General features: G+C 43.5%; 1 protein-coding gene across 4 annotated transcripts in view; it reads right to left on the reverse strand.

Moving 5' to 3' along the window:
• Positions 1-13,774, reverse strand: part of LEPR (leptin receptor) — a 73,445-nt gene that overhangs the window by 53,099 nt on the left and 6,572 nt on the right. For all 4 annotated transcript variants that reach the window (XR_002099626.1, XM_019528438.1, XM_019528437.1 and 1 more), the window contains exons 2-3: positions 11,383-11,691; positions 9,366-9,483 (exon numbers count right to left, since the gene is read on the reverse strand). Coding sequence is in view for 3 of the 4 variants with exons in the window: in XM_019528438.1 (XP_019383983.1) it covers positions 9,366-9,483; positions 11,383-11,691 (427 nt within the window). In the remaining variant the exon portion in view is untranslated. The remainder of the gene's footprint in view (positions 1-9,365; positions 9,484-11,382; positions 11,692-13,774) is intronic.

Genomic DNA, 13,774 nt, shown 5'->3' on the forward strand with positions numbered 1-13,774 from the left:
AGCTCTGAACACAGTACCCTTCAAAATCCATGAAGGATTTCGCCTATATTCCTTAACTGATGACATGCCAATGGCTACAAGTCAGATTTAAAATTGAATGGGTCCCTGTTTCCAGGGATGGTTTCTTCGTGGCCACCATTTCCAAATAAAAATAGTTGGCAAATCATGAAATCAGTTGTGAGACAAACTGATCTCACAAGGTTTCCTTTATTCCAGGACAAAATATTAAAGCAGTAGTTCCAGAATGTTCTGGCTAATTAAACACAAACCCTGATGATTTGGGTCTCAAACCCAAAACCCAAATCCCACCTCCCACATCTAACCTTTTCCAGATCTAACCATCATATTTCTAGCTCAGGGATAATCTATAGGCATGAGCTATTGGTAATACCATTCTTATGCATAGTTGTTCTGTTTTTCAGATGATGACATGTTACAATAGTAGCATTCCTTACAAAGTTTCTGAGGTTTATTTTATGCAGCTTACCCAAAGTGGACTTATTTAAAGAAGCAACACTCTCCCCATTCTAAATTGCTAAATTTAGCTTTTCACAGTCACAAACTGAAATGCTTCAGCATATATGCTACATGTGCCCCAGGACAGACATAAAGGGTTCTTCCTTTGTTCAGTAAAATGTTTTTCTTGGAAGGCCATTTCTGTAGAAGTAAACAGACATGGTTTATTTCTCCCAACCACTTCGATTTTTTCATTTGTTTTCTGGCTATAATGACATCATAGGAATACAAAAGTTTCCAGAACAGTGAGTCCAGGTAGACTTCCTTAGCTGGCATCTCACTGCCTTTCCAGGTAAGCACCTGTAGCTATGCGGAAAAAGTGGAAAAGAAGTATGGGCAAAATTTGGTACAAAGCAGCAAGCTGGAAATTTGAACTCACAGGATACCAGGAGAAGCCCAACTAAAGAGTCTCTGCAAGAAAAAAGGTTTAAAATTCTCCAAGAAGCCAAAATTTAACAGTACAATGAAGTTAACAGTTTACAAAAGGAAAGGATTTGTATCTGTATCCAGAGGACACAACAAAGAGAATATGGGAAATGTCTGCACTATTTTTATGAAGGCATGCCTGGTTGTTTCCTGATTTGCTATTGTACTGTTAGCTACCAAGATTGAAAGGGTTACTTCCTTCAAGGGACAGAGACATGTGGGACTCACAGATGCATAACAGCTGATACAAAAGCACTGTCAAGGACTTTCTGAATACAAAAGGAACTATCTTGGAGATACAGTGGAAGAGCAATGGCTGGATATTGGCTTTAAGTTACCAGCAGCCAAAAGAGGCATAATGTGACAGCAGCATGATTTAGAGCTGGAAACAAAGGAGCAAGTTATGAAAAGATGGGGAAGAAATGAAATCCCAGATGTTCTGGCTAGAAGCACATAACACTGCCATCATGGACATGCATGCAAACTTGGCTTTTTCAAAGGAATGAATCCTGCACGCTGTGCTCCAGGTGCCTAATGAAATCCATCTTATTTTGATAAGGCTTTTTTGCCTCACTAAGGAGCAGCTGATGGTTGCATAATTCCCAAGTGGGGTAACTCACTGACCAGGAGATCAGTGTTCTCTTGGACCCAGCTGGGAGAGCTTCAATAAGGAATAGGTGTGCTAAAACCAGGCCCCAGGGTTCAGGGTAGTGGAGCTGCAAGACTCATCTTTGTAATCGTAGGAGGCAAGAGCACAGAAAATCCTGTGGGTCTGTGACACGCTGCCAACCAAAGAGTAAATCTGTAGTCAGCATGCCAGGATTCATCTGTGAATCAGTCCTCGCTGGTATGAACATTTCCCCCAGGATATAGTCAGTTAAAACCCATATACCTTCAGGAATCATAACACTCCTTCAAAATACACAGTTATATATATAACATTATATATTCATAACCCCATATGATTCATCTCTGTACTTCAGACCCATTCTGTTATGGACAGTATGAAGCACTTTCTGATCAGAGCTATTTCACATCACTACAATCCGAGTGGGGGAATCAAAATATTTTTTTAATGCTTGAGTTATTGAGGGCCATATGTGAGCTATTGTTTTGTTATAGATTCCTCAAGGCCATTAATTTCATCACTCCCTGGCTTAAGTACAAGAATCCTGGCATTTGATCCTAGATTGCTTTCCAGTCTTCCAAGAGAGAAATAAATGCCAGGAAAGCATATTTTAAAACTGGGACTCTTTTCAGAGTAGTTGGGACTTTGTGGAAAATGTTAAGGTATCAGCAAGCCAAGAGGGGAAGCTGCCCCTTTACCAAAATATGCAATAAACAAGTTAGTTGTTCCTTGGGATCATAAGAGCTTTGTAAGAAAGCTAGTCATCATTTTTCTTCTGGAAGAAAACAAGAGTTACTGCCAAACATGGAATGCTAAATGATTTTGCTTTATAATAATAAAAGCAGCAACAATTGCAAAAATATGATCTGGTAGTTTTACTATCATTGCTTTTACCAAAAGTTTATGTATGTAAGTATGGACCATTTATGCAAAGAGAAGTGCCCTTTCTTAATGAAAAGATAGTAAAACTAGGATAAAATAAAGCTCCATTATAACTGTCCTGATATTTTATAAAAGAAATCATCTGGGATCCTCTTTTAACAAGTTAGGAGATGCTAGCAACCTTACATACCACATGGGAGAAGAGAAAAATAAAATAAATAAAAGCCAGCCATATGCATTATCAGATCAATAAATACACAGAAGACATTCTATGGGTGAGGTTACACAATCAGACCACACTAAGAGCACTTAAAGTGTGTGTCCACACAGTACACCTAATTAACAAGTGCCTTCTAGGTGTCTTAAAGTGATGCTGCTTGAAGTGAGGATTGTCTTTAAATAGTGCTACCTTGAATTACCTTAACAACTTCTGGCTGCTCCACTGGTGGGGCCAGAAGCTCCACATGTACCCAGATCAGGCCCATGTCCACCTGCCCCCCCCACAGCTGTCCAGCAGCTCCTCCTCCCTCCACCTCATCCCCTCTCACTCCCCTTTCCCCTGCTGGAAGCAGCTGGGCAATCACTAGGCAGGAGCTGGTGGGTGAGCAGGCAGCTTCAGGCTCCAGCTGGGGCACACAAGCTAGTTCCAGGAGCACAGAGGCAGCACAGGCTGGAGGGAGCCTGGGAGCAGAAAGAAAAGGGAAACCACCTCCCTGCTGCCACAGATGCTCTACAGCTGATCAGGGCAGCAGGAGGGTGATCCAAGCAGCGGGAGAGGGTGTGGAGCAGGATGAAAAGAGGGCAATCAGGGCAGAGGAGTTGATCCAAGCAGCACAATCGGAGGCATGATCAGGGAACAATCAGGATGTTTGAGGAATGATTCAAGCAGCACAAGAGGGTCCTTACCCACCTTGCCTCCTTCCCCTCTCCTCCCCCAGTCTATACTGTGACTAGAGTGCCAGAGAGAGGGACAGGCACCTCCTAGCTACAACCCTCCTCCCCATCCTTCTAGCGGCAGTTTTGAGAGGTGCCCATTAGAGAGTATTAACCTTTAACATGAGACTGCTCACAGCACCTGCTAACTTTAACACAGCCTAACACCCCTTAGTAACAATACACTTAGATGAGTGCACTGAAATCAGAGCAGCAAAAAAAAGGCTTTCTTTCCCATCTTCTTGACCAGCACACAGCAGCTCCAAAGAACTGATTAAAATATTCAGAAATGTCTAAATAACTATTAAACACACAGGAAATTATAGCAACATAGTCATTATGACAGATTTTGCAGAGATGCTTTAGAGAAAACATCCCTCTTCCAGAGAATTATAACACTAAATATAAAGGTGAACAAGGCAAGCAAGCTGTTTACTTACATTTAGGATATGTCTATGCTCAATAGGGATGCATCGCTATGTACCTGAACCTAAAGCAGCCAAAAAGTCAGCATGAGAGCTCATATTACTACCAGGGGTCACAGTTGGGCTTTTCTAATTCATCCTGAAGCCCAGGCTGCTATTGGTAGACGAGCCAGCTAGATTAAAACTAGGTAAAGTGCGCATTCGCGTTCTGCAATCTCACTTCCAACCACCAGGTGGACATACCTTCACACACGGCTTGGTGGGATAGCGTACCCTCAGAGAATGAACATATCAGCAGTAAGCTGTGTAATTTGGATATGTGTGCACTGGTATACATAGGGAGTTTGGGGTAGAAAACAGAAGTCTCCTTAATCACAGTTTTAACTAAGAACACAATGGCCAGCTGAGAAAGATCAAATTTTAACTAATAATACCACAGAAAATCATCCACATACACACACAACATGGCTAGAATTTGAACCTGCAATTTTTAGGAGGTTTGAAATAACAAAAGTGATACACAGGTTACTAGGTTATCCCTGCCAACTTAGATGTTTCTACATAGTGCTTTCATTGGGGTGGAACACGAAGGAGTGTTTTTTTTGTTTCTAACATGCCTATGCATAATAATTATGTCCATACAGGATGGCATAAAGTCTTCAGTGTGCACACAGGATTTCTGTTTTTAAGTTCTCATTTGAAAGTTACACACAGAGTAAATGGTAGTGTTAGAGTGATGTTGTAGCTGTGATGATCCAGGAATGATCAGAACCTGATGAAGAATGCCTTGCATTCAAAACCTTGTCTAACTTTCTTTGTCTTTGTTCCAACCCTTGAGCTTGTCCAATAAAAGTTAATCACCCCAAAAAATCCTTGTCTCACACAAAATAAATATATTGATTAAATCTGTCTTGAAAAAATGAACAGCTTTTACAACCTGGCTAGAATTTGAACCTGTAACTCTAAGGAGGTTAGAAATGGCAAAACTGATGCATAGGTTACTAAATTATCCCTGCCAACTTGGATGTTTCTACATAATGATTTGGGATGGAACATGAGGAAGTGCTGTTTTGTTTCTAACACGACTATGCATAATAATTATAGAGATACAGAAAGCATAATGAGTGTTTGGTTTTAGAGTATTTTTAAGCATGTAGCAATAAAAAAGTTTTGCCTTTACTACCAGTTATAACAGTTACTTCCCAGTCAGATTACAGAGAAAAACTGATATCTGATATCTGTGGACCAGTGCTGACTTTTTAAATAAGGACCACTACATATACATCTTAACTGCTCTGTTGTTTTCCTAGAGTTTGTCATTTGTATTATGGCAGCACCATGATGCCCCAGGTAATACTGGGGTCCAATTGAGTAAATATATAGTAACAGGTTGTCCCTGCCCTGAAAAGTTTATTTTAAAGAAAAAGATGAAAATGAACCACTCAAAGAGTGGTGGTGGATGGGTCACATTCGACCTGGAGGGATGTGAACAGTGGAGTCCCCCAGGGCTCAGTCCTTGGGCCCACACTGTTCAATTTCTTTATTAGCGACTTGGACAAGAGTGTGAAAAGCACCCTGTTTAAATTCGTGGACGACACCAAGATTTGGGGTGAGGTGGGCACACTAAAAGGGAGGGACAGGATGCAGCTGGACCTGGACAGGTTACAGGGGTGGGCAAATGAGAATAGGATGGGATTCAATACTGGCAAGTGTAGGGTGCTGCACTTGGGCAGTAAGAACCAGCACCATACCTACAGGCTGGGGAACTCCCTTCTTGAAAGCACAGAGGCAGAAAGAGATCTTGGAGTCCTTATCAATTCCAAGATGAACATGGGCCACCAATGTGAGGACACCGTCAGTAAGGCTAACTGCACCTTGTCATGCATCCACAGCTGCATCACAAGCAGGGCCAAGGAGGTGATTCCCCCCCTCCTATGCAACACTGGTCAGGCCACAGCTGGAGTACTGTGTCCAGTTCTGGGCACTGCACTTCAGGAGGGATGTAGACAGCATTGAGAGGGTCCAGAGGAGGGCCACTCATATGATCCAGGGACAGCAGGGCAGACCCTATGAAGAGAGGCTACAGGACCTGAACCTGTTCAGCCTCCACAAGAGAAGGCTGAGAGGGGACCTGGTGGCTGTCTATAAACTTACTAGGGGGGACCAGTGGGGAGTGCCTCCCGGAGTAACAAGGAATAACAGCCATAAGTTGTTAGAGAGTACATTCAGACTAGACATTAGAAAGCACTACTTCAGTCAGGGCAGCTAGGATCTGGAACCAACTTCCAAAGAAAGTAGTGCTGGCTCCTACCTTGGGGGTCTTTAAGAGGAGGCTTGATGATTACCTGGCTGGGGTCATTTTAGCCCAGTTCTCTCTCCTGCCCAGGGCAGGGGGTCGGACTAGAAGATCTGCAAGGTCCCTTCCAACCCTACATCTATGAACATTTATCATCCCCATTGTACAAATGACAAGCACAGAGATCAAACGACACACAGGCAAAGCAAGGATCTGAACCCAAATCTTCCAAATCCAATCTAATTAACCACAAGACCAGTGTTCCTTTCTATTTGTGGCGGATGCTCCCTCACTGCAAGATCGCTGTAAGTGAGTTGGTGTGCCTGCTCCCACACAGATGGGCTTGGTCCCCTTAGGAGCCCCTCAGCCAGTCCATAAATGGGTTTGAGTGCCTGCAGCCTTGCCAGCTGGCTTTGTTCCCTTGGGAGCCCTCATACCACCAACAATAATCCTTGCCTAAAACAGCAGACAAACCAGCAAAGGAAAACCTTTGGCCTTTCTTCAGATGGCAGGCAAGAGCCCTTAATTCTGGCCCTTCCTAGAAGCAAGCTCTTCTGAGCTTCAGTCTGCCTCCTGGCCACAGCTGCCCTTCTCCAGCTTGAGCTACCTGCTCTCTCTGCCCTTGGGTTTTTAACTGCCAACTAGTCACTCACTGCTGAGTTGCTGTCTACTCGACTTAAAGGGAGAGATCACACTGCTACAGTAATCCAACAAGCTAAAACAGCAGCCTAGCAGCAGCAGGACCTTCGTTAAAGGAGCACATATTTCCTTACACAGGTGTTAACCCCAGTATTCTATACAAGTTGAAATTAAAAGGAAAGCAGAAAATAGAAAATCCATCAGGGTTGAATGCCATGCAATTCAACGGTTGCACATGGAGAGCAAGATACTCTTGAAATGTAAACACATACACTTATCATTGAATTATCCTTTCATTTAATGCATAAACATATAAAAGAGGCACCTTTCTCAAGTTCCAGGTCATTAAAATCTGCTACCTTTCAAACAAATATTTAGAACAGTCTTTAACATTATTTTTATGTCTATTGCTTCTATGGGTGCAAACAGAAGTTGCTTTTGTACCATAAAAACGTTTATGGAGGCACAAGTTTCAAGCAAACTTCTTGCACTCCACTTGCCCCAAAATGCTTGTGCAATGAAATCTGGTTTGTGATGCCTTATGGGGTGGATGCCTGTTTGCTTATTGTGTGCCCTGGGAATTCTCCTGCAGGGTCAGGGTACAGCAGCATGAAATGTGTGCCCAGGTATCTGAGGCCATTGTGCCATAGGGTTGGGCTGCTAACACTCCTGGGGTTTCAGAGGGAAGCAGAGGAACAGCAACCCTGGTGACATCTGTTTTTACTGCTCAATCACATCAGCTGTGCCAGAACACATTCTAGCACAGATGGTGCCGCAACAAAAACAGCATCTGTTTTTACCCTCAAAGGCGTATCAAAAATGTTAGATTCTATCACATAAGACAGGATCTGGGTTTTTTGTTTTCCACTGAAAAATGGTAAAACACGGATTTCCCTCTTTTAACTGAGAAAAACACGGATTTTTCATTTTAATGGAAAAATGCAGATTTTCTTCTTTTGCAAAGAGCTCTCTGCAGGCTGGCAGAGTTCCAGTCTTCAAGGGGCTGCGGGGAGCAAGAGGAGGGCAGTCAGGCAGGGGATGCCATGTGATGTACATGCTCACACATGCACATGGCTGCCAGGGAGCCTGAAGAGCAGCTCCTGCAGATAATTCTGGTGGGTGAAGGAGGGATAGAGGCTCCCATAGGGAGGGAAGGGCAGGGGAGGAGGGACGGGCTCCCCACTGCTGTGTGCACTCCTGAGAGAGGCAAGGGGGCACGTGCCCCCCAGATCTGTGTGCGCAGCAGGGACAGGATGCCTGCTGTGGGCTCAGGCTCCCTGCCCTGCTGCCCTTCCCCCTGGGGCCACCGCAGCCCAGTGTGGGGAACCCACCACAGTAAGGCAGAGCAGGGCCAGACAGGGAAGCTCCTTGCTGCTGCAAACCCTGTGCCACTGTGGCAAGGTGCCCCCTGCCCTCTTGGCAGCAGCAGAAGTCGTGGTGCAGAGTTGTGTCCCCCACTGCTGCTGGGCAGGCAGGGGGCACCTTGCCAGGGCAGCGCAAGACTTGCACTGGCAAGGAACTACCTTGCCTGGCCCTGCTCTGCCTTACCACACTGGGTCCTGCCTCTTAGGCTGTGGAGGCCCTAGGGGGAGAACATCAGAGTGGGGAGCCCTAAGCCCTCAGCAGGTAGCTCACACCAGCCCCCCCACAGTGCTGCTGTGGGGGGTGGGGGGGATACAGATCTGGGTCCCTGGCCCCATAGTCCTGGCAGCTGGTAGCCCCCGCTGGCAGGGCTTGTGGGTGGGCTGCTGCATTTGGGGAGTGAGGGACACCAGCAGGCCCTGGGGACTGTTGCGGAGAGTGAGGGGCACCAGCAGGGGTGAAGTGCTGTGGGTGGGGAGTTAGGGGCACCAGCAGGGGTGGGGGGGGCTGTGGATGAGGTGCGAGGGGCACCAGCAGGGCCAGAGGGCTGTGGGTGGGGCGTTAGGGGAACCAGCCGGGGGGGGGGGGCTGGGGGTGAGGTATGAGGGGTTTGGACTTGCATCCTAGTGAGCAAAGGAAGCTGGAGGAGCTCTGATTTCACAGAGGAAGCGCAGGAGATTGCATGCGGCGGTGGTGGAGGCCACCGCTGCCAGCCACCACCCCGCGCCACTGCCACTGCCGCGTGCAAGCCCAGATAACCAGAATCCCCCTTTACCCCACTCATGTCAGATAAAAAGCTTTTACTGTACCATGATAAATTACTGAGACACACAACAGAATAGGTGTAAGCTAAAGCAGACAGGACCACAGTCAAGTTTAAGTATAAAAAGAATTAAGGGTTGCAAAAATAAATATGTTGATGCAAAGCATCTTTGACTTAGCCAAAACAAAATAAGCAGTTTCATAAATATGAGGAAAGGACAAAAAGAGAAAGGAAATTTCATCTTACCCATATACCATTTAAACACTGAAACATATATGACAATACCTTGCTGTCCTAGGTAAAAATGATCTTAAAACAAACAGGCCAGCAGTCAAAATGGATATTTTATCCACTAAAAGACTTAATGCTATCAAAACGTTACAGATGAGAAATACTATTTTTGAACTGTAAACCTGTGGCATGTTTACTTATACTTTAGGAAATCCTTTCACTTCTACTGCTGACAATGGCAAACTTAATACATTTCGTACTTACAGAGCATATAAAAGATGAACCTTCAAATCGCCATTCACATGCAACTTAGACAATTTCAAGATACAGACTAGCTGTTCCAGATCTCCTTTAGTCCAACATTCAGTGTTCCAGCTCAAATCTAAACAGGAAGAAAGACTTTAATGCTTTCTAAAGCACACTGAAACCTAAAACATTTGAAAAGCTAAAATAAATCCACCAATACAACATTTACTTGATTCCAAGATGAGGTTTTCCCCCCCATTTAACATGGTTGGGGAAAGCCCCTCATCCTGGAATCAAGTATGAGGCAGCGGAGGCAGGAGGCAATGGGATGATAGGCAGCTGCTTCGACTCTAGCTTTGCCTCCATCCACAGCCCTGGGTTGGGGCCAGAGCCGCAGCTGCTGCCTGCCTGCCCCAACCCCCACCTCTGCACCCCTGCCTTTCCCGCCAGAACAGCTTCTGGCCATTCCCGCCCCCCCCTTTTTCCTCCCACCGCAGTTTCTCCCTGCCCCCTCCCCCCATTCCCCTTCCAACCCCTTGCCCTTGCTCTGGCACCAGTAGGCTCCGTACCCACTTAGGTGTGGAGCCAGCACCCCTGCTATGGGGCCAAACCCCAGGCTGGAGCAGGGACAGAGCCTATTGGCACTGGAGAAAGGTTAGGGGGGATGGAAGGACATGAGGGGGGCAGTGGCTGTCGTGGGGGAAGAGTGGGGATAGGCACTAGGGAGGTTAACTGAGTGGGGTGGGGGAAAGCATCAGAGGTCAAGCTGCCTGTCCCCTACCCCCACTGCCTCCATCCCAACTATTCCCTCCCCTGCCTGCCCCCCACCTCCTGTCCCCCCACACTGACTTCCCTACCACCTGCCGCACTACCACTGCCTTCCCCACTGCAGCGGTGGGGATGATTTTAAGACACTCCTCCAATAATTAGATTCTATACATGAATGATGTATGTATCATTTATAAATTTTTCATGTATAAAATCTAATTATTGGGGGGTCATCTTAAATTCAGGGTCAGCTTGGATTCAGGTCAATACGGTATTTTTAACCATCAATGTACTTGCTGGGCCGGACAGAAACAACAGGAAGTGAAAAAGGAAAAAACTGACATTTTCCCATCTGCAGTTACGTCTGGGCCTCATCCCTGCAAATTTTAGGAAGGGGCCTCCTTGAGTTTGAATGAATTTATAGAAAGCACATGCATATATGTAGTGTTTTAAAGATTAAGATCTTAGCCATGATATGCCTGGCAATTACTCACTATATTGTTCAGATACAAAGAAGGACATAATTAAGGTCAATTACAAAAAGTTCTGCTTACCAATACAAATGGAGAGAGGTAGGAAAGGGTGTGTGTGTGTGTGTGTGTGTAAGTTTCTGTCATTTGCCAATTTTTTTTGTTACAGCTCTACCAACCAGTATAAGGTATGAGAAAGCGACAAAATTATTATGGTTATACTTCACAAAATGACTTATTTAACAAAGAAGGCCATGTTGGATGGATTAAATTCCCACCCTACTGAAATCAAAGGTAATTTTGCCACTGACTTCATTATCATTATTTTTTCTATTGCAGTCTCTCTGAGGCAAAGATTTTCCTTCATGCTTGTACAGGACCCAATACAAATGGAAAAAAGTAATTAATAAAGGACAGATGTTGGGTGAGGAGGGAAAATGCACTTTACTAGAAGCAGCAGCGCATTAGTTCAACCTGGCTCCACAGCATCTGTATAGATCAGGTGCTTCAGTGGGGCTTCCTGGCATTTTTAGCTAGTAGCTGATTCAATCAGCTATTAGATAAACGTGCCATAAAAGCCTGGCTGAAGCACCCGATCTATACAGATGCTGGGAGAGCCAGGTCCAACTAACATGATGCCTCTTCTGGGCATGTGCTGGGTTTGGCACAGGGGCGCATGGCATTTTAAGTAAAATGCCATTTTTTTAAATGTATGTAAGCAGCCAAAATGCTTGAAAAATGAAGAAACTGCGAGGTCCAATACCAAATTCCTTTAAACACTTACATTACAAACCTACCTGTGTGAAGAGAAGCTAAGACACTTATTTCTGTAGAAATAAAACTCTTTGTTTCCATGCTTGGTTTGTACAAAGAACAATTTATGTTTATATCATTCCAAAGGCAGCAAAGAAAACTCTGTTCAGTCACCCCCACCACTGGGTTGGTATCAGCCATTCCACAGCCCCCATTCAAACAGGAGTTGGTCTCTACAGCTCCAGAAGGCACTGGTATGATAGACGTCTCATTTGGTGACATGCAAGGTAACGTAAAGCTCCAGGGAGGAATATGATGTACTAAACAATGAGCAACTGCCACTCGAAGAAAGTCTGAAAATAAAGAATATGAAAGAAGAATATGAAATCAAGGAAAGCAATTACTCTACTTCATCCTCGATGAAAATAAAGTGACTGTTGTTATACGGAAACTTTTTTAATATTAAACATTTTTAATATTAAACAAGAACCAATCTCCAAGAGCCAATGTCCTCTGCATTTGTGTGGATGTTTCTGTTGAATTAGGCAAGTGATTTTAAACCAGTGTACCAGGGCACCAGGGAGTACTTTCAGATTCTTTCAAGGGTGCCACACAACATTAGCACTGTTAGGTGAGCAAACATAATTTGTATGATAAACCCAGAAATTTCAAATACGAATCCACAGTGTTAAAACCATTCTGACCTGCAACAGAATACAACAGAAACATTGCTCTATTATTTTTCTATAGCCAAAAAAAACAAGTGGAAACTAATAGGAGTTAGCATTTTCTGAGAGGTGCCTCAAGGCTATTGAAGAGTGTCTCCATTAAAAAGGTTAAGAACCACTGACTTAGGCTCTCAAGACTTTCATATGCCTCATATTCGACTGAGTGACCCTCCTATCCTTCTTACCCTCCCCAAATTAATGAGCCAAACTTTTTATTTTCTAAATCTTAGAAAATTTTTGTCTGGCTTAAACTGGCATAAACTCACTGAAATTCAAAAATGTTAATCAAGGATCAAAATCAAACAAATTACACCATTTTCATACCAGAAGTGAATTTAGCCCAAGATCTGAGTGCACACAAATTTGGGGGAATTCAAATCTAAACCTAGGTTTGCATTTTACAACTATTTTCTGGACATCTCCAAAATTAGGGTTGTTCATAAGCCTTATTTTATCATTTTGGCACAACCCACTGAAATATTTTGTTACAACAAAACAGACACTATTTATTATCCTTGACTAATATATTTTACATTAATACACTACTGGATAAGTTAAAAAGAATCTTCCAGGAGCATTTTCTGAGAAATGAAATGTAGAAAGAGAGTAAAATTATCTGTCTAATTTTAGACAGGGGGTGGGGGCTGCAGCAGCAGACGTTAGTGCTGCATTCCCCACCCCTGACAAGTTAGCACTCAAGGCTGCTGTCCCAGTTCCACCACTGTTACATTTTGTTAAAATTCTTGTTCTGCATTCTCCAAACAAATTCCAAAACAGCAAAAATATGAGCTGCTGAGAATTTTTTTCACAGACACAACTCAGTTGCTAAGGAAAACTGAATAGTAAACCACCAGACAGTGAAAGATAGTTTTTTTCTATGCTTGTTAAGAGTAGTTAAATGTTACGCTTTAGTATCTATGTTCAGTTTATTTTATAAATACGTGTTATGATCACTGAATCCCTGACAAGTTCTGTTCTTTCTCTCTCTCTCTCTCTCATTTAACAAGGCAGAGTCTTTGTCTCGTTAAACATAAGCTTCATTAGGGTTCCTGGTTCCATATAGAAGATACGGTTGACTGAACAGCATATTAGTGCCTAATCCATGATGAAAAAAAAAGAGTGGCATGATTGCCTGTGGGGCAGAACATCTAGTTCATTTTGCAGCTGAGTCTGGAAAGGGATTGCAGTTTGTTTCATACAGCTGTTGAAGAGCATATCACTGTAAACACATGAAACTAAATCCCAGCACACATCCCATTGTTCATTTTTCATGAAAATGTAAATGTTATGAATGGCAAAAATACCATTATAATACACGAATTATTAATATTCTGGTTAAGAGGTGGAGGCATAGTTCAACTGTCTGCAAGTTCTCTGCTGAGACTGTCATGAAGGTGCTAGCTTGTAAAATGGACTTGTATTCCCTTGGAATTCGACTGAGATCACCCTTAAGTGAGATTGAGTGTTTTACTGCCAAATAAACAAAAAACAAGGAAAAAAAATAAAATAAATCTGTTCTCCAGCATGTACCAAATTAACATTTACTTCTTACTTCTAAAAAACAAAAATAAAAGGTCTTTATATTTTCTGATTAGCTGAACACCCAGTAGAAGGATTCTGTATGTGAAGGTCTTGGTATTTAAGTGCAAACATAGATAAATAGGAAATCAGAGTAAATTATTGCCCCCATTGAACCAATATAAACGCT

Source organism: Gavialis gangeticus, unplaced genomic scaffold (assembly GCF_001723915.1).
Source record: "Gavialis gangeticus isolate Ggan-Ray unplaced genomic scaffold, GavGan_comp1, whole genome shotgun sequence".
Taxonomy (NCBI): Eukaryota; Metazoa; Chordata; order Crocodylia; family Gavialidae; genus Gavialis; species Gavialis gangeticus.